The sequence below is a fragment of the Chelmon rostratus genome, chromosome 7 (assembly GCF_017976325.1).
Source record: "Chelmon rostratus isolate fCheRos1 chromosome 7, fCheRos1.pri, whole genome shotgun sequence".
NCBI classification, from domain to species: domain Eukaryota; kingdom Metazoa; phylum Chordata; class Actinopteri; order Chaetodontiformes; family Chaetodontidae; genus Chelmon; species Chelmon rostratus.
In genome coordinates, this window is record NC_055664.1 from 13,288,261 (window position 1) to 13,309,500 (window position 21,240).

The 21,240-nt window shown below is 42.7% G+C and overlaps 1 protein-coding gene across 1 annotated transcript in view; it reads right to left on the bottom strand.

Annotated features, from left to right (window-relative positions):
• Positions 1–850: 850 nt before the first annotated feature.
• pdgfd (platelet derived growth factor d) overlaps positions 851–21,240 on the bottom strand; it is a 48,332-nt gene continuing 27,942 nt past the window's right edge. The window contains exons 3-7 of the mRNA XM_041940990.1: positions 20,758–20,935; positions 13,396–13,455; positions 10,785–10,998; positions 3,432–3,649; positions 851–1,035 (exon numbers count right to left, since the gene is read on the bottom strand). Of these exons, the coding sequence (XP_041796924.1) occupies positions 901–1,035; positions 3,432–3,649; positions 10,785–10,998; positions 13,396–13,455; positions 20,758–20,935 (805 nt within the window). The 3' untranslated portion in view covers positions 851–900. The remainder of the gene's footprint in view (positions 1,036–3,431; positions 3,650–10,784; positions 10,999–13,395; positions 13,456–20,757; positions 20,936–21,240) is intronic.

Genomic DNA, 21,240 nt, shown 5'->3' on the forward strand with positions numbered 1-21,240 from the left:
GACAGACAAAAGGAAGCTGAGTATATGCAGGCAGGAATGTGTGCGAAACAAAGGAGGGCTGCTCTGAAAAATAGAGCAGTGAAGAATTCAGTATAAATAACCACAGTTTTTTATCCTTAGGAAGGTGTGGAGGCCCTGGCTAAATGCGTGTGTGCGTGTGTTAGTGCCCAATTCGGATCTGGAGGGTTGCAGTTAGCCTAATTTCACATCAAGATAAAGTGTTATTTTGGTTTACACTTCCTCCAACCCTTCTCCCTCCCACCGTCTGTCTCACGCTCACTCATCTCAGCATGGTCCCGACATGAGAGGTGCCTGAAGTTTCTAGAAATGTCGTATTATAACAAGGAAGGGAGGCAAGTACATGCATATGGAGTGGGAATAAAAAAAATGTTCACACAGCGGCGGAAGTCAGTTTCAATTCAGTCAAGGTGTCATCCATTGAACTTGAAAATGTTAATGTAATTCAGTGTGCGTGCTTGGTATTGGTATTTTTATTTTATTTTTTTGTATTCTAAATGGTTTCCAGTATTTCGATTTTGGAGGAAAAAACTTTGAATGTGAAAAGTGAATACCTCCTGAGGCGCGCTATCATTTTTAACACTTAACGGTGCCAAAGTGATGTTTAACTGAGGTCTAAGCAGGTAGGATTTAGTGTTGGCTGGAAACATTTATGCATGCACAAGTTTGGCCTGTGTTCAGAGCGAGGGGAGGTGGTGTACTTGCAAGAACAAATGTCACTGTGCGTGATGCAAGCTGCGGTTCGCCAGTCAAACTGTCGCCTTCTTTGCGGAGTGTGTGTCTGCGTTGCCGTTATGATATGATGTCTGTTGCAAAACTGCTAAAAAAAAAAAAAAATGAACTGGTCCAACAGTTCCAGGTGCACGTGCCAGTCCGAGCGTCTCAGCGAGGGGGCTGGGAGGGACACGCGCACTCACACGTTTCATGGTGCGTGAGGAAGATCTCGTCTATGACCCAGCGCACCCGCGTCCTCCGATGGCGCTGGTGCAGAGTGACCTCCGGGGCGTACTTCAGCACCTGAAGGAGTCAGAGAAAAAGTTGTTGATGCCAAAAAGTCCAAGTTGAATATGAAAGCAGGGGAGATATAAGAAATGTAGAGGAAAATGATGAAGTCTGTTTTTAAGAGCATCACTCATGACATAACTGCAGGAGACCAGCGGAGAAAAGAAACACTGCCCCCTGTAACCGCACATACTGCAAAAAACTTGACATTGAAGCAAATGAAGCATGTCAAGCAGATTAGCAGGCAAAGGCAACACCTCTAAGAATGCAGCGGTGTACTGCGAAACTCTGGCAGCTGTAAGGAAACTGCGCCCAGCCTTCCTCTTCTTAATCATAACTGACCACACTGGAATTCCTGTTTCATTTTGAGCAACCATCAACGTGAAGCAACTTAAGGGATTTATCAATCCCCTGTACACACAGATCACAGCTATGCACAGACTGATGTGTACAGTGTGCTGGTAACATTGCTTTTGCTGTTTTAAGCTAAAGCTTGACCATAGTTTACAAATGCAGCATCACAAAAGAGGTCACGAAGCCCTGTTTCCATCGAGAGTATATAAAGAACGACCATGGAATTGATGTTGTAGTTAGATTTAGACAGTGTCTCACTAAAACTGACAGTGTTGCAGATGGCCAAATTGTTCGCAGATGCCACCTTTAATGTGAAAACAGAGTGGAAGTACAAATTGTTCCACAAGCGATGCGGTGAATTTGTTCTCCAGAGCTCAGTGAAAGCAAGGCTGCCCATGATTTATGTCAGGACTTCCCAGCACTGAAACAATAGAGTGAGTAATAATGTGTTTCTTTAGAAGTTCAGTCAGTGAAGGACGAAGTTACAGGTGTAAGACTGCCTGAGGGGAGACTGGAACACACACACACATGTTAGGTTTCCATCACTTTTGGGGACATTACATAGACCTACATTCATTTCCAGGAGACTTACCATAACCTTAACCACCATCTTCACCCTAAAATTGAATGATTTACATTATGGGGATTTGCATTTTGTCCCCATAAGGAAGGCAAGTCCCCACAATTTAAGTGTAAACAGATAAAAGATAAATGTTGGATTTAAACAGATGTTCCTGTTTTTTTTTTTTTTTAATTACTGGACCATGAAAACAGTCTCTGACTCCTGTCGGTCATGCAGCGCTGCTTTCTTTTCTACATTCGAATATGAATTTTCACAATCGGATGTCTGAATCGAACGTGATTGTATATTTGAATTCAGAATATTCAGTGACAGCCGTCGTGCAGCACACACAGACACGAGCACACCGTTTTCATGCTCTCGTACACAGTGACTTACACACACTCACATGCACAGTGCACAATTACAACCCAAATCCCACTTTTGTCTAAATTTCCATTGTATGATTTCTTAACAGAGAGGCAGCCCTGCGGACCAAGTTTCAATAATGAAGCTATACAAGAACAAAGACACAAAGGGATGGAGGGAAGAGGGAGAAAAGAATGAATGACAGGCTTAAAAAACAAGAATGGTGCACTGCAAAGGGATAAATTGAAAATGGGAATTGGGAAGAATGAAAGGATGATGGAAGCCCACAGAGACAGAGTGATAGAATGTGAACACTGCACTGAGAGAGATATGGAGAGATTGGGTCGAGAAAGACGGGGCTGACATACATTAGAAACAAACGGAGGAGAGACGCGGGGAGAAAGTGTGAGGCTGCTGGTGCATTGCTGCTTCATTGTTGATGCGGCGCCTGCCTCTGCACACGCCATCTCCCTCCTCCTCCTCGCTCACTCACTCACACATCATCTTTTAAGCCCCTTTCAGGTAGGCGCCGAAAACGTACTGGAAATGTTGCACGTCAGTCACATCTTTGCATAAGCACCCGCGTCGCTTTTCTGTAACACTGCCAGCGCGGCTCAAGTCTGAACTGAACGCTGTCACATTAATGGGAAGGACACAGGACGCACAACCATGTGCAGACATATTGAATGCACATCTTTTTTTCCCACCTTCTTAAAAGCACTAAATCTTTTATCTATTCTGCACAATGGAAAAAAAATAATTTAATAAGTGTAAAACAGAATATACTGAACACTTAAGTTGTAAAGAAGATTCTTCTCATGTCAGATGAGTCTATAGACAAGTGTTTTAGTTCATTTTCCCCTCTCATGATGGAAGCTGAAAACAGCCTTGAACACAATAATAATCATATATATATATATAATGTATGATTATTATTGTGTTCAAGGCTACCTATATATATATATCATTAAGGAAAACGTATAAAACGTGAACTTACTATAAGATAAACACATTATGGCAGTCTGTGTATGTGTGTTACTTGAAAAAAGAGGTTGAAAAACGAAGAACAAATGACCAAACTTAAAGATCACAGAGTGATGCTTTGACAGGTCCAGGTTAGAGGACCCACCTCGTGCAACTTGAGCGTGGTCTTGGAGGCCTGACAGGTGCAGCCGTTGTTCCAGTTATCGGTGCCGCAGCCACAGTTGCCTCCACAGCGTTTGACCAGCAGGCATCGAGGGAAGAAGACGGCGTTGGTGGCCCTCAGCTCCTCGCGCAGGTTTACGGAGTAGTTGCGAGGAGTGCAGCTGTACCGCTTGACATCGTCATAGAGACGGTTCAGATCAACTGGACAGCGAGGGAAGAAAATGAAAATGTCTCATTAGTTTTCGTTATGCTCACGTTTCTGCTTTGCTGTGGTGTTTTTGGACTTCCCAGAGGCTCCTTCGCATGGTCACTTGGTGTTTGGCCTGTAGTGTGATATGTTTTTCCCTTTATTTGACGTTGTTGAACGTTGAAATTTGACCTTTTTTCTTTCTTCATTTGAGTTGTTATGGCAACTTTTCTTTCTTTATTTCAATACACATAAAGACGTCAGTTTCTCATCAACTGGTTATCGGCGAAGTTACTACTGTGTAACGGTGCCAAGCAATAACAAGCAAATGTTTTTTGATCATAGCAGTGGCCTATAAGAATACAAACAGCTATTTAAGTAAGGAAGGGTGAGAGAGACTGAGAGCTGTTTAAGATTTATGATTGCTATTCTGTTGCTTCATAAAATCATTAATAGAAACGGGCGTCGTGTTGGAGGGAAGACTGGAACAGGGGGAGGCAGGCAAATAAGGCAAAGTGGCTGCAATTCACACTAAAAATATGCTCAATATTGATTGAATGAAAATGGTTGAAAGAGAGCACCTATTAGATATGAGTACAATTGCAACAACAATTGACTGTAGTGGAACAGATGGAGTGGACGAAAGAGAGACATAAAGGTGAGAGAGAGAGAAAACAGGCCCAAGAGGATGCAGGGCCCATTAATTGATTGGAGATTGAATGTATTGACTGCAGCCTTTCTTCATGTCATCACTCTGGAGAAAATGATCTTGTTTGTGCACATAGGACCTTTGTTCATTGGTCTGCTGCAGTGGTTCAAGACTGATTCCAGGGGAATCAAACGGCCACAGGAGAAGCAATAAGGGATTAAAGCCCTGGTCCAGAGGGGAAAATCAGAAGCGCCACATGTTTCATAAGCACTGGCATCAGAGAGTGAATGACATAACTGCACATTGTTGCTCAGCACAAGGAGAGCCCGAGGCCCAACTGGAGCAGGTGTGCATTTATTGGAGGCTGTTGAATGTTTGTAAGGCAAGGTGTAATGGAGAGAACCATAACAATCATCAGCATTTGTATGGATTTTCTAGTATTATGATGTTAGCATGGGGGACAAATGAGTGAAGGAGACCATTGATGTGTCCTCTGAGGAATACAGTGGGAGCTTGTTATGTTGCTGATATTCTGCAGGCAATCCGGAGTCACCATAGCTGGTTGGAAAGGATCAGACAGAATATATAAAAAAAAAAAGATGAGAGGGTGAGTGGAAAAGAAAGAAGAGCAACAATCAGTGGCAGATTGACCGCTTCACTGAGGTCATCAGCAGGATAATCACCATACAGTCCATACCGTGGGTGGTGATCACACTGGGCCATTGAACCATGACCTTTAGTACTGGCTACACATGACTCTCAAAACTCTACACTGGAATAAAACAAACAGTAGTTTTAAAACCTTTTCTCTTTAAAGGAACGCTACAGAATCTCCCTGGAATTAGTTAATTTCACTTGTGCAGTGCAGTTTCATCTGTTGGTAGAAATAGAAAAACAGAAAAGGTTATGCATTTTAACGCTACTTCTGAGAGAAAATGGAGCCCTGTCAAGCTCCATAGAAGCTTTGCGATGTTTGTGCCCTTGTCTGTCCCCCATAATAGCTGCCTGGAGCTACTGGTTCCCGCTCTGACGATAAAATGCCTCTCTGTCTCTGACATGGGAAACCCAGAAAAACACAATGTTATTATTAAATTGTGACTTGTGTACAAATTCCAACAATGAGGCCACATTTATGTGGAAACACACATCATTGTTTAGCACACTGCAGTTGTTCTTTCACAGCATGGATGGAAAACAGGTATTTCAGAAGCCTTTTCATTCTGTAAATAGGCTCTCTGTAGATTTGCCCTACGAGGAGCCCTGTAGACCCCTCTGCACTGGGGATGGGAAGGCAAGGCCTCACTCACAACAGCTTGACTGACATTATTACACAGAACCAAAGCAGACATATGCCACATTAAGTACGCCACAGTAAACTGGATTAGTTTGGATATTTAAGAAAACGTCTAAATTTGAGGATTGTGAGGCAAGATCCATCAGTCAACATGAACTGTTATCTTCTCTTTTTTTTCCAAAATGGTTGTGCACTCTGGTTTGATTCATTTACTACGCCAGCAAAAATGGGTGTAAAAGGTTTAAGGGTGTAAGTTTAATGGTGCCCTAAGGTTCAGAGGAGACAGCCTTGAGCACCATGGGGGGCACCCACTGGACTACAGTCTGGTGCTTGACTACCTGCAGAAACCACTTTAGGAGAGGGTGACTGAACAACTCCTCAGCAAAAGCAACATGACAAGAAGAAACCACTGATGCATTTCCCTTTACGGTAGAATACAGCTATCAAACAAAGTAGTTCCTATAAACCTTGCCCTTTAGGCAGTGATGGTGGATGGAGCGGATGCACACTGGATGGTCTATTCCACAGAGTGGAGCAATTGTACCTTCACCAGTCTGAAGCCTGCCAAAGAATTACTACTTAATGCATTTTCACCCAAGATCCCCAAAGAGCCAGACTCCCCCAAAAAACAGGGCAGCAGCGCCAGTTGGTTTTCTTTTGCATATCATGGTTCTGATCCCCATTCAGGTACCATCAGAATGAGTGCCTCACAGCTGCTGACCCTACGCAAGTGCTCTGCTCCCAGATACAAAGACAACAGAGAAAAACTGTGTGGAGACCTTCCATCGTTATGAGACTGAACGAAAGTAGATTGGTTATGAGGGCCATTTCTACAGCCAGTACCAGGTTGGGTTGGTTGTTTTCCCAACAAACCCATAAAGCACACAGAGTCCATTAGAAAGCACGGCCTGGGTGAAATGGGATAATCCTTTCTTGATACAGTTGAAATATTCTCTAAACGAGTCCATTTGCAGTGTAGATTAATGACATTTTCTCAGGTCAGTACAATGTAGTACAATGAGCTTTTACGACCCAATACAAGAATAAAGGACTTGTCAAGATCAATACCTGCAGCGAACAACAACAGTGTAGCTAGGTGAGATTGACTTGGTTGGCTTTGCTGCAACAATAAAGACAAGTCATGCAATAGAAAGTACTTAGAAATCGCATGTCCTCCAAATTGGAATAACGATGTCAAATTTGCTGGACGTGCAATATTATGTGTGAATGAGAGAAACCAAAGGGAAGTGCTGTGGGGTCAGGGAGGCCTAATGACATTGATAATCAATAAGCAATTGTTCAGAAAAAAGAAATCTTTGCTGCGGGGGTGTCTATTCATGCCATAAAGCGTGTGTGAACAGTGAAGACATCATTTACTTTGGCAATATAGAGAGAAAGCAATGGAGATAGAAGGTGCTCTATTGTTGCATGTACTGATGGTCTTGTCGTTACATAGTACATATTTACAGACGGTTCTTTCTTAATAAGATTAGAGGAAATGAAAGCTGCTGTATGCACGTTTGTACGAGCATGCATCTGTGTGCGACGAGACGTATGTACTTGCAAGCGCCTCTAAAAAAATCCCTGCGTTCTGTCTTCGAGACAGTTGCTGCATGCACATCTGCTGAACTACCAGGCTAAATGAAAAGTGGATTATGTCTGCGTTTGTGTGGGTATTAACAGGCTAAATGAGGACAACTGATGCGAACAATGTGTCCGTGTCATGTTTAAATGAAAAGGGAAACAGGGAATTTTTATGTGTATCTCGAATGTTTGGCGACATAACGTTGAATAATCAGTCTACGCCAGTCTGCAAGAAACCCAAAATGCTGATCATTTGCTAAAGCTTGACTTAATCTACTCAGTTTATTTCTAATGCTTAAGAACTGCATGCAAACCATTGTTTAATGGTACTTAAACACAGCAATTTTTTAGTATTGCTGTAACCTGATCATTATAGCTCCAGCTACTATTCTGCAACATCAAAGGCACCATCAATCAAAGAAAACAGTGTACATACATGTATCTCAGCAACACCCTCACAGGCTTTATGGAATATGAATAAGAGATGTTGAATAGAACTACAATCCATGTTTTTCTGCAGGACAAAGTAAATGAGTAAATTGTTGCAATCATAATTTGCAGTCGAGTTTTGTTTTGCACATTTGCCATGAAAGAATTCTACTTGCAATGATAAAAGGGCAAAATGTCCTGTTTCATTTGACCACAGACACAATAACAAGTAGCTTAACTAACTTAATTCATCAAGAATTCATCTCAGCATCTAGGACTACAGTACAGACCCGGCATTCTGCCACACCAACACATTTTTAAACCTTTCCTTCCTGCGTCTCCTTTTGTGAAAAGCGCAGATGAAGGAGAAGCGATCATTTCTGTTTTTCTGTGACTTTACTGAAGAGCGAAATCGCAGATTTTCAACAAGCGAAGGTTTCTTAGTTGATGACAGAATTGTGAGGATGTCGACAGTCGTGACAGGTCTCGCTAACATTTGTAATGTTTGTTTACGCCTCCCAAGCTGATGCGAGGCTCGGTGTAAAGGAGCTGCTGCAAAAGCACGTCAAGTCGCCCGCGGCTGTAGCAGCTCTGACGCAGCTCAATGCTGCCTTTTAACACCAGACGGCGGAGACAGCAGGTATATGTGTATGTGTGCGTGGGGGTTCATTACATGCCTACTGTACTGTACTGTATGAGTGAAGACGAAGGCACAGGTCATGTATGAGTGTGTAGTGTGTGTGTGTGTGTACGTGTACACTTGCAGGGCTGAGTTTGTGTCTTTTTGGGGGGAATAAGTGAAATCTCAGATAAGCAGCGGTGTGGAACCCTGTCAGGGAGTGTGGAGGAGAAAAAAGACACAGCAAGCAAAACTGCGGGAGTGACTATGCCACTCACGTGGTCGCCAACTTGAAATAAGCGTCATATGTGTGCATGTGGTGACAACTATAGAACATATTCTGCTCTAAATTTGTGTGCAAGGATTTGTTTGTATGAGTATTATCATATTTTTTATGTTAACTTTATGTGCGAGTCAGCATTCATGTGAGTGACTCAGACTTGAAAGTGTCCCAATTAATATTAGGATCAGACTTTCTGTCCTTCTTCACAAAGGTGGGTGTGAGTGTGCGTCTTAATGAAAACAAAGCTAAGCTGCTGACTGCGGCACATTTCTGCTCTGCTGCACAGGTTGAATTTCCAATTAGAGAGAGCTACGCTGGTACAGTATATCAATGAGCTGCAGCACCTATGCACCTTTCTGTGGTGCAACATGCACAAACTCCCCCGATAAGCAGAGCCCTCTCATGGCAGCCGAGCACACACATGTACTGATAAATAGAGATAGATTTGCTGTCAAGCACAAATATTTACTAAGGAACAGGAGAGCCCTCGGGTCGAGGCAGAGAGGGTGCAGGTGAGAGAGACGAGGTCGGAAGCACTCAGGTCTGCCGCAAGCTCCAACACTTCTGTACACTAGCACACACCCCTGAACGCGCTCCCGCGGTTGTGTGACGTGTGTGTAATAGGCATCTGCGTGCCAAAATTTCATCAAAATCTATTACCTCAGTGACTCCGGGTCGTTGGCACTGACTTCACAGTAAAGAATTGCCTTGAACCGCTGGTCCTGTGTCACCTTAAATCTGTCACTGACTCACTTTTAGACCCACTAGTGGGCAAATTGCTCATTTGATGATGCAACAACTTAGTCAGGCTACAGTATGCGGTTGCATCACAATAAGAGCAGGAGGCGGTTTCATTTTTCATGATCTTTTATATTTACAGAAAAAGACAAAGAGGGCAAATGTGTTTTCCTTTCTCCACACATCTACTTCAAGTGCCAAAAGTATTTTCACTCGCAAATTCATGAATTCAGAATGCTCTTATAATCTTTTTCATTCATTTCTATGTTGAGCACAGGGGAATATATGGAAATGTATAAGTAGAGACACACTCAGCCGCTATACAACGCAAATGCTACACATCATTGGCATGTTTTCGCTGGTTGTCACTTGTTTTATATTTGATCAAAAGGCAGCATTGTGGCATTACAGCCCTCACTAATAATTATCTTCATATTGCCGAGACGTAGACGTTGTCCACCTCAGTGCTGTAACACTGTGTTTTACAAACGGCCCGATTAGTGAGAATGGGCCCCCTGCTGGGTGGGTCTTTCTTGGTCAGCACAAAGCAGCACGCTCTCCCCTCCCCTCTATCACTAGCGACCAAGGACTGCAACAGGCTGCAGCTAAATACAGTGAGCGCAGCAGAGTTGATGAGGATCACCGTCTGCAGCACAAAAACATGGGACGACAACATTGCCGCTCTCCTCTTCCTGCATCAACTTTACTGACTCAACATGTCGCTCATCTTATAATCTAAGATCTATTCCCAAGTCATGCTTGTATTTGATGCATATGAATAGTGACTGTTTCTGTTAAACTTCTCTTTATACATGCAAAGGAAAAAACATATTTCGATGTACAAAAACATAGAGAATCCACTTGATCCAAATGATCCCTATAGAGTACCAAGAAAAATATTGAAAGACGTTATTTTTCTCCCTGTAATATACAAAATATTTTGTATCTCTGGATAATTTGAGTTCTTCCATCCAATTTAAAAACCCTTTTTAGCATTATTTTATATATTCATGTACTCAAATCTCTCTGTGTCCAGTCAAGTCAGTTTTATTTAAATAGCCCAATGTCAAAAATCTTACATTCACCTCCAGGAGCTTTACAATCTGCAAAGCACATAACCCCCTCCAACCTTAGACTGTCGATTTGGATGAGAAAAAATTCCCCTCAAGAAAACCTTTAATGGGTAAAAAGAAATTGAAAAAACAGAGCAAAAGTGGAGTAAAACCACAGTGAGGACAATCAGGATGACAAAATTATAGATTTAAACATACATGAGTGTGAGGTGTGACATAACTGGAGCTTTCTTCACTTTTTGACTGATTCATAGTTTGATTGCATCCAACCAATCATGTATACTCATAGAGTTTTTATGGTCTTCATAGTTTCAGTCCTGTATTATAGAATTCTCTTGTAGTCGGTCAGCACATTCCTCTTATATGTATGTATGTATATATGTCTGGATCGAGTGTTGCGCAGTCCTGAAAGAGTGTGAGACAATAACAGATGTGTGTGGTTGTTGTTCATGTACGGCTTGTAAAGCTTGGAGATCTTACCTTTATTGTGCCTGGTTGCCAGATGATAGGCCCTGGATCTATAATGTATATGTGTTTGAGTGTAGATGCTGTCCAGGTCCTGTCTCCAGGTGTCTGGGCTCAGGGATCTGAGAAGCTGCTCTACAGTGTCAAAGGCGGCGATGGTCCGGTCCAAATCCTCCAATGAGAAAGGAACCTCTGTGACTGCTGCTTGGATCTGGCTTCCACCGCTGTCCTGTAAAGAGCAAAGGCCAAAAATGAAAGAAAATTATTAATTCTTATTAATTTAAGCCTATTCTAACTTTAGCAATCATCAGTAGCCTATGTGCTAAAACCTTTATTTTTTCTTCCACAATATTATGCAGCAGAGAATTTATAACACAACCCTGGGCAAGTGATGTTTGCAATGTCTGGTAGTGGTGCCGAATATTTTTTCTGACATGTGGAATAAATAGCTATCTGCAGAGATTGGTCGGGCACAACTACAGCTGAGGAAGCTTTTGTGAACTTGGGGAAATCCTTGACAATGTTCTTGGTTCCTTACAAACTGCATTTTGTGTTGTTCACGCTGTACTGTAGCGTGTGCTGTGGTGGGAAGGTCAGCTCTGTTTCTGTGCAAGCACTGAAAAGAAATCCAAGGATTCACGGGAAGATTTGGAGACATCAACAGATAACCTCAACACAGCGATAGAGAAGCGAGGAACAATGAACATAAAGTCACTGTTGGTCATCCTGACTCAGATTCTTCCGAATGATACCTAAACATTTCAGACAGAGCTTTTAGTGAAATGGAAAACATATTTTCAAGGAGGCGTCTTGACCTGATGTCAGTCAGTGTCCTTCACAGCGTGGCTCAACATCTGTGATGCATTTCAACTGCAGTAATGCACTGTTGTTATACATTTATGTATTGAGGAGTGTGATCGACACTCATGCACTCCCCATCTACGCAATCACACAACATGTAAATATGAGAGGAGTCTGACATTTAGTGTAAGTTATCATAGAACACTGTGATGGAAACACTGTAGACAGTGTTTCACCGTATGCTTGTGTCCCAGTGACAGCAGTCTAGAAGCAAACCTGGGTGTGAGATCAAGCTCGAGTCTGCTAGTAATGCTGCGATATTATTGTGCAAATTCAACAACATAATAAATCCTACTAAATCAGTAATAGTTTCCCACTTAAATAAACAGTTAATGCCTTTTTTTTGCAACTTCTGAATACCACCATATACATTCGCCCTTTGTGTAATGTGATTCCACTACAGTGAATATTGGCAGCATGGGGTGGCAAAAGTAGCAACATATATCACAGATGATTCCTATATGGGCCCTCCTGCCTGCTGCAGGCTATCTATCGAGCTAGGAGGCAATTGCAATCAAATTCTATAGCTTGTGGGACCATTACTGCCTGTGACTTCAGCTGCTATATCAGCACTGACTTCCATTCGGGTCAAAGGTCAAGAGTAGGTGATAAGAAGACGTCAGCTTATGGAGGGAGACTCACATTCATTAAAGCCAACATGAGACCTGAAGTACACTTCTGAGACTTAACATCTGTTCACGTATAATGTAAGAGCTTCAATATAGTCGCTTAATGAGTATAAATTAAAAATGACATTTTCAGCGTCACTACTATCGCTCTGGCTTATGTAGAAAGAAATACGGCATGACGGCTCAACTGAACGCTGAAGTTAAAAGCGTTAGATTACTTTTCCTGATATAATCTGGATCTCCTTTCACTATAAACTGAAAAATGTTTTCAATTTGTAGTAATCAACTTATCAGTGAGGGGCTCATCTTTGTAATGAGTGTATCACACTTCTTGTTGGCTCAGTAGTGTGAAACAGTTACTGGCATGAACTTAATGTAAAACAACCACAAATCACTCGGAAAAAACGCACCAAAGGGACGGGGCTTAGGTTTCAGGGCGCCATTTGAATATGAAGTGGAAGAGGCCAATGAATGTACATGGACACCCTATCTGCTCGATATGTACTGGCAGTTACTTATTCAAACATAGACACACAAAAATACACTCCCACACGCACTTATAATCAAAAAGTTGTCACGCAGCCCGACACGCTAATCATTATGGTCACATATGTCCCCGAGTCCCACTGCTCGTCCACACAGACGCACACAAATTACATTGATGTACTTAGTCTAAGTAAGCATGCCATTTTACATCTCAAGCTGCATGCATAATAAATGTAGTACATACATGCATGAATGTGTTCAGTGTGTGGGTGTGTATTAACCTATGCAAATGGTTCATATGTCATCCTTATTAGTGTAGCCATCCTGGCTTACGGAGACACTTATCTGTGAGGTGATAGCATTGGACGGCAGGCAGGTGTGTATGTGTTGAAATGGAACGAGGGAATAAAAAGTTTTTTAAAACATTGATGCAAGTTTGAAATGTGATGACTGTCATCATGTTCCTATCTGCAGATTTCTTTTTACGTTGAGCAAAACTATTCCATTTGCATTTATTTCTTCCGCTCAGTGGTTAATATGTGAGTTCTGTTTCTGTTTCTCTCATTATCGCTGAGGTCAAGCATGCCTATTTCATTTTAATTCTTGGATTTTAACAATTCACATAGTGTGTATGTGTGTGCATGACTCACCGACATGGGCATAGTGACAGCCTCCCAGTTGGTGTTGGATGCAGGGAGAGGAGAGTCATACTGCAGGAGTGAACAGCAGAAATAAATAATCAGCAATTGATCAATTGAGCCGACAATGGACGAGAAACCTGACTGAAGAGAAGAAAAGGAAGGCTGATGAAGGAAAAGATATTTTGTGTGGCTTATGAAGTTGGTTTATGCTTGAAAGGGTGCCGATGAGAAGCTTTTCAGTGAGTGAAATAAGCAGCTTGATTATGATTGAGGCAATCAAGTAAACTAAAACTGATGCAAATGGTTCCCCAGGCCGCTGAGCACATGAGGTACAACTAAAGGAATCGTGTTCTTGTGTCAGGGAGTTGTGACGCATGGTCCATGTGATTTGCAGCACCACCTACACCAAATGCATAGAAACTGTATGCGTTTCTGTTCGGTCAGATAGCCAGCTGACCCAAAAATGATCACTGGTGTGGATTGTTTTGCCACCAGTTTTATTTTCTTCTCTTTAGGTTCTCAGACATATTTCCACAGTGGCTCACAGTTACAGTAAGTGATGGTTGAGTTTACAGTAAATCCACCTGTAAGCGGTTCGGAAAAGAACATTACATCCATCACTGCGCTCCCCCTTACTGTTCCACTTTTCAAATAGTTTCCTTTAAACGCAGCTTGTTGAAGACGGGGTGGAGCTTTGCATGTAATCCAAGGTCGTCCAAGACATTCAGGTGTCTGCCTGTCTAACTGATGGACCGTCAGTATGTCAGGAAACTCCGGAAAGAATTTCCAATGAAGCCTGTCGCAGCACGACCCTCTGGTCAAAGCACGTTTAGGTGAAACACTCATCAAACTGTGACATTTGGCACACATGCACACATTCTATGTCTTTCTCTCCTTCTTTTACACACACACACACACACACACACACACACACACACACAGAGTTTGGAAACATTACATAGCCTTACATTAATTTCCTGGAGACTCACCCTAACCATAACCGCTACCTTAACCTTAACCCAAACCTTCACACTTTGTCCCCATAATGAAGGCGAGTCCCCACAGTGAAACTGTGTAAACACATATATGTCCCCACAGTGTGAGTCATACACACACACAGTCTCTGACCTCACCCTCATCACCACACATAAAAATCTCACCGGCTATCGAATCACTCTCCTTGAGGAGTCTCAAATACCATCTCCGGTCAATATGGAACAGTTAATCTGTCTCGAACACACTTCAAAGACACATTGCCCTCACTTTGTCTCAGCGTGCGTGTGCGTGCGTGTGTGCATGTGTGCGTCTGCTAATGTAATAGAGTTGACATCAAAGCCTGTCAGTAAGCAAAGGTTTTTGTTTAACAGATTCTTGTATGTGGCCTTTGGATAAATGTACTCACACACATAAACACACACCCAAACCAGCTGTGAATGAGGTCAGGAGGTTTCCTGTAAGTGTGTGTGTGTATGTGCAAGTAAATGCATGTTTACAGATTCCTAGTCTCATTTCCTTTTAAGGTTAAATGCTTCATTTAAGGCACATCTGGACCTCTTAATACGGTTGAAAAAAAAGCTGGAGGGGCAGAGATCAGGGAACAGCGAGGACTGAAAACCTCTTAGCATTTAGACTGTAGTCACCTGACAGCTCCAGCACTAAACTTCTACCCTCCCACAGACTCATCTGATATTTTCACTCTTACAAAACGTGTTCTCTGTGAAAAAAAGAAAGCAGATCAAACCCAAATGCAGGTTTATGCTTTAACACTGACCCAATCTACAGTCACTGTAGTTTGGTTGGCTTATTCAGGGCAAAAACCATGATAAATCGTTGCCTTTTAGTTCTGGTGGGTTTGATGTTCACACGGACTGATTACATAAAGCTGACGGGTGACTTCATTGATCAGTTTTCATCAGTCATCCTGCATCTGTCTCCTGTGTAATCTCTGCACTCGTGCTGATGTGAATATGTGATGCTGTACCATCGCTGCCACAGAGTCTTACATAAGTATTACGGAGCATACGCAAATCACTTACTTGACAGGTCGTGGTAGGCGGATGGATTTACTAGCAGTGTATGTTTTGCATTCACGCAAAAAATCAGGCCTGTGGTTGGACTGCTTTGCCGAGCCGCCACAAATAAACCGCACCAGCAACTGGACCAAGATCCTTCTTTTCAAGAGTTCTTCAAGGTCTCATTTTCAAGGTGGATTGTTTTTGACTATATTTTCTTGTACGATTTATGAGACAATATTTGCTATAGAAGCTAAAAGTAACATCTCAGGCAGTCGCGTCACATTCTCCAGCGCTGAGGGATCAAGTTCTTATTTACAGTAGCAGTCTAGTGGAGGGGACGTCAGGGAGCTGCCCTTTTCAACCTCCATTTTGTACAGCTGGACACTGGAGCGGCTGAGGATTAAGTGTGTGGTAGACGGCGAGGAAGGCAAGAGCGTTTCCCCATCGATATTCACTACACATGACCGGTTATCTCGCTTAGGTTTGTGGAGAAATTGCACCAGCTACTGTCTCACCTGACACCTCCTTTGCACCTTGCATTAATGGGCATCTTGTATCCAGATTGTATCTAGATATGAGTTAATCTGATTAGAGTAACATAATATGCATCTCCAGTGTCCACAGCAAGAGCCTATTGAGATCCAGTCGCTCTGTCCAGCTTGTCTTGTTTTTCTTCCTTCTTACACCCTCCTCTCGTTTGCGTGGGTTGAAAAAAAAAAAAGAAAAAAAGAAAAAAAAAGAAAGATGGCATCCATCCGTGAAGCTGCGCTATTGTGCAGACTTTCGATTGCTTTTCAAAGCGGGGGAAGAAGCCGTCTGGAATTTGGAACAGTCACAGGCCACATTATGTATTTCCGCCCACGTAGTTCTGGTATATGGACTGAAAAATCAATCGCATTTACACTTGTGTCCAGTGTGGTCACAATGGAGGTGGTTTGGCCAATCAGATCAAAATCCGTCCGCAATGCGCCTGGGGTCCATTTACACCTCAAACGCTATCTGATTGCAATCCAATCCCCCAAAATGTAGTTTAATGCAACGTGTGAAGGGCGCCTGAGTCTAAGCTAATTTTCAAGTGGCCGCCAGTATCCTTCTCATGTAGCTCAGTGGCTTTTTCTGACTGTTCTTGCGGTTTACTGTGACCTTCTGGTCTTAATCTGCAGTATACCATATATATATGGAAATATATCAGTTTTGACACTGTCTCTGGGTGCTCGTTTTTATTTTTTTAAGCCAATCGCAATCGTGTTGGGCAGCCCAGGATGCAGCGACGGTGCTCTTGCAAAATAGTGTCGGGGAAGAACTTGTTTTGGTGGAACATTTGCATTTGGGTAGGCGAGTCTTAGTAATAAAATGGCCAAATCTCCCCCCGAAAAAGGTAACAGCTGCTTGGTTGTTTAAATTTGTACCATAAGCGACCGGATGAGGGCAACTTGTCATTTTCAGCGTGCTGTAAGTTGCTACCTTTTTGTTTCCTGCAGCGACGGGGATTTTGAAAAGGCGAACACACAGATAGCAGAAGGGAAGGAGAATGCCGCCTGAAATAGGCTTTCAATGGCAGGCTTACACCCACAGTCTAATCCGATGAGTCAGACTAAAACAGTACTGAAGTGGAGACTAACTGTAATTACTCAAATTTGCTTTTACAGTACATTGATGCCTACACTTTGGCTGGATCATTAAATTAGTGGAAATCTATGTTTTTACTGCGATTCCAGCAGCAGCGACAGAAGTTTGCTTGCTGTTTGCTGGGTACTTAGGAAGACTTTGCCACTGCTGGAAAGACAAAGAAGTTTGTGCCGCGGCCTCAACATTAACAACACACTACTACAGACAATAATTCAGCAAATGTTGATGATAGCATGATACTTTTTAGTCACTGTGAAAAGAAATGGTGCTGTTTGTCACAGAATATCCATGAGTCAAGTGTGTATGGAGAGCCAACATGTCGGATGACTCAAAATGGGATTCTGGGAACTAACTTGGCTCATATTTCCTTGATCAATAGTCCCGTCCCACTGCACCTGGCTTAGCAACACTTCCCAAGAATACCCTCCAAGATACATTACTAGACTTGTATGATGTCAGACGGTAAAATCAATGTTGGAAACAAGCAAACACAAACAGAGGTCTATAAGGTTCTGAAGTCTCACAAAGATAAACTTAGAGCTGCTTCTGTTCGCAGTAAATATAATAAGGCTGATTTGTGCACTCATAGAACATTTCTTTGAGCCTTTATAACTAAATAGCTCCTAAAATGTTTATCTTCACAATCAAAAGCACTCATTACTTCACAGCCTGCGCTGCAGATGATAAAGCACACCCTCTGAAAACATGATTTGAAAAGGATCAAAGAGTCAAGATTTGGGGGGAAAACACTGACATGAATAATGAGTAAGGCCTCTGTTTGACTGCAGTGTTGCCTGGAGATGGTGGGCTTTTGTTTCTTTGAAGGGGGAGCAAGTTGTATTCTTATATCGGACATAAAGGTCAATTTATCTCCCGAACTGTGGGAAACTACACACACTCAGACAAAGAGACCTGATCCAAAATAGTCCCAAGGATAATGAGACCCACTCTGAAATGTGCTCCACCTGATTAGACCCCATTTATCCTTGTTATTTTCCAGTTTCTCATCCATAAATGAAATCCAGGTGAGTTTTTAATACACTTTTGTTTGTACTAACCACATATTATTATGTATGTGTCTCCATCAGCATAATGAGACACAGAGAACAACATTTACACCTTTTCAATATCTGTATAGAGTATGTCTCAAACCACCTACCATGGTGGTAGATTTCCATCGTTTCTCATGCCTCGTCAAGCAGTTTTCACTTGTTTTTGTTTTTTAGACCAAATAGCTATCCAATCCCTCCAAGATGCATGAAGTGAGAAAACACAAGCACCGCAGCTCCTCTAATTAACATGCGACCATTACAGAGCAGCAGTGCACAGCATTTTTCCTGCATGTCACAGTTCACGCTGTCCTTCTCGCCTCAAAGAACACATTTTTCTCTGCTGGCCATTATGAAACACACATGATCAGTGGTGACAGCGAGTCCACATCTACTTGGGTGTTAGACCTATGGACCAAAAAACACGTGGCTACGGAATGACACCCCATCGAGACCTCATGAAGGTATGGGGACCTGGCTCGACTTCGGTCACGGCTCATGTTTCGGTCATGAGGAACCCAGATGACCGGTGCACGTCAACCTCGGTCCACTCCATATCTCGCTACCTCACAGATGCCTCACTGTCCCTCTCCCTCACTCTGCCTCTCTCAGCTCAGGTTGTTTTAGTCATTAGCTGACATGCTGATACCATCTCAGACACCTGTTCTCCCCTTCCAGTGCTGCTTCTCCTCATTCTCTGTCTGCCTCCTTTCCTCTCTCTGCCTCCTCTCCTCCTCCCTCTTATCTGTTCGACAGGTCTGGAGAGAACAAATTAGACCTGCTAAATTAAGCCACACAAGGCTCCAGTCTAGCTGAAGGCAAGCTCTGTTTGGTGTGTGTGTGTGTGTGTGTGTGTGTGTGTGTGTGTGTGTGTGTGTGTGTGTGTGTGTGTGTGTGTGTGTGTGTGTGTGTGTGTGTGAAAGATGGAAAGACAAAAACACACACTCAAACACAGGAGCTCTTTGAAAAATGGGTAAAATGGATCAAATAGATAAGGCCCAAGAGCTGGATTCTGTTTTAAATGTACAGAGGTGCGAAATAACAAAGGGTGAGGAGGGAGGGGAGACAGAGGGAGGCAGTGAGAGTCTGAGGGAGAGAGATAAGGCAGTCATATTTTGAGGTACTTTTACTTTGTTGCCATTATGTTGAGTTGAAGGAGGTGAAGTTGCTCTCTAATATTCCTGGTTGAGATCATAAAGGGCTCATGTGGCTCAAACGTGCAGTTTATGGCTGTGAGGTTCGTCTGTTTCCTTTAAACTGTGTGTCATGTCTGCGTGCTGCTATAGCAACCTAGGACACATGGATTTGTTTATCGCATTTCTGCCATAGTCTTGATTTTATTATTTCATACAGGCGGCACTTAAATCCTGGTGTCCGGACATCAGCTGGAAAAAATCTGAAGGGACTCGGTTGATTTTCAGCTCTTATTTGATGTTCTGTGTGACTTCCAATACTTTTACACAGAACATCACATGTAAAAACGTGCTTCTAAATCTACTGTCCGCACCAATACCTTGTACCTCTACCTGTATTTTAAATGTAAATGTATGTAAATTACCTTCAACTCAACCAGCTACAACTTCAAAATGCTGCTTATATATCAATGCATCACTCTGATGGTGGTCATCCTGGATTATGAGTACTGTTAGTCTTCCTGCTGGTAATACTTCTAATAGCTTTGGACTGAGTGCTGCAGACAAGGTGGGGAAATTAGAACTAACACATTATTAGCTGTTTGTGGTTTTCATGAGATTTGTTGACAAAAAGAAACAAACACAGTAATAACAGTCTTGTTCTTTAAGTAAAAACTAATCTCAGTACTACTTATATTATTGGGTGATGAAAAGAGCTTTTGCTGGTGATGTGTGGAGCTTTCAGTCCAAACTGTCGTGAGAGGCAGAGTAATATCAAAATGACTGCGGAAAGTGAAGGATAATCTGCAAATACAGTATCTCTCTCCCTCCCGCTCTCGCCCTTTACTCCATCTGCGCTCATACCACTTTTTTCCCCTTTTTTTCTGCCGGATAATAAGCAGTGCCACCAGTTAAACCCTCTCTGTGATGCCGTGTCTCTTCCCCTCTCTCTCCTCTGCACTCATAAAAACGAAAACCGGGGAACATCTTTAAACGCCTCTCTATCGCTGCTCTTTCTCTTCCCCTCTCCCCTCTGATCATAGGGTGGGAGAACATCTTCAAATCAGAGTCCATCTCTTTCTTCTTTCCTCATCCTGACAGAATGACAAAGCTAATCTCCTTATCCGTTCCTTTGACAGCCTTTGAGAGAACCCTTTCCCATCATCCCTCCTGCCCTCCTCCCCCTATTCCTCCATCTCTCCTCTACTGTCGAGTGGACGTGTGAGAAGAGAACAGTTGGCTAATACATTTTGGCATTTTACCGACAGTGTTACTAGATCCTACCTCCCTTCTTTCCTTTAATCTCCCCGCATCATCCCATCTCTCTCTTTCATTGCCAAGTGGAGGAAAAAGAGTGAAAGGAGCATTTTACCTGGAGCATTGCTGTGGTTCTCCAGCTGAACCCGACGTGACAAAAAATACTAAAAACCTTAAGCTGTGTCCTAAATAACAAGTCATGATTCATCCTCAGCTGTGTGCGTGTGTGTGTGTGTGTGTGTGTGTGTGTGTGTGTGTGTGTTGTGTGAGTGAAATTGTACACCTCACCAGCAGCGAGTAGTAGATTTTGAATCCCGGCTTTGCTACAAAGTAGTCATCAGACTTGAAGGTGACTCTGAGCGTGTTGGTTTTGGAGTTGAGACTAGGCGGTGCTTTCTGCCCGCACCAGCGGCCCCAAATTATAGTGCTGGTCTCTGATTGGTCCTCCACTTCAACAAAGTCATACCTGGAGCGAGAGAGATGGAGAGGTAGATGAATGGGTGGCGGGGAAAAAGGGAAGGATGTGGGATAAAAAGGAAAAGGTCGGGACTTTGACTGTGATGTGTGTCTGTCCTCACAACTGGAAGAAAATTTAGCAAAAGCAGAAATAAACTTTGGACTTATTTTTGTAGTTTTCATCCTTCCTGGTAACAACATTTCACTCACGAAGTTACTGTTATTGCTGGCATCAGGGAATATAGACACAAAGCTAAAAAGCGTATCGTATCTTATCATAAAAACAAGAGGTTTGGTATTAAACTTGTACGCCTT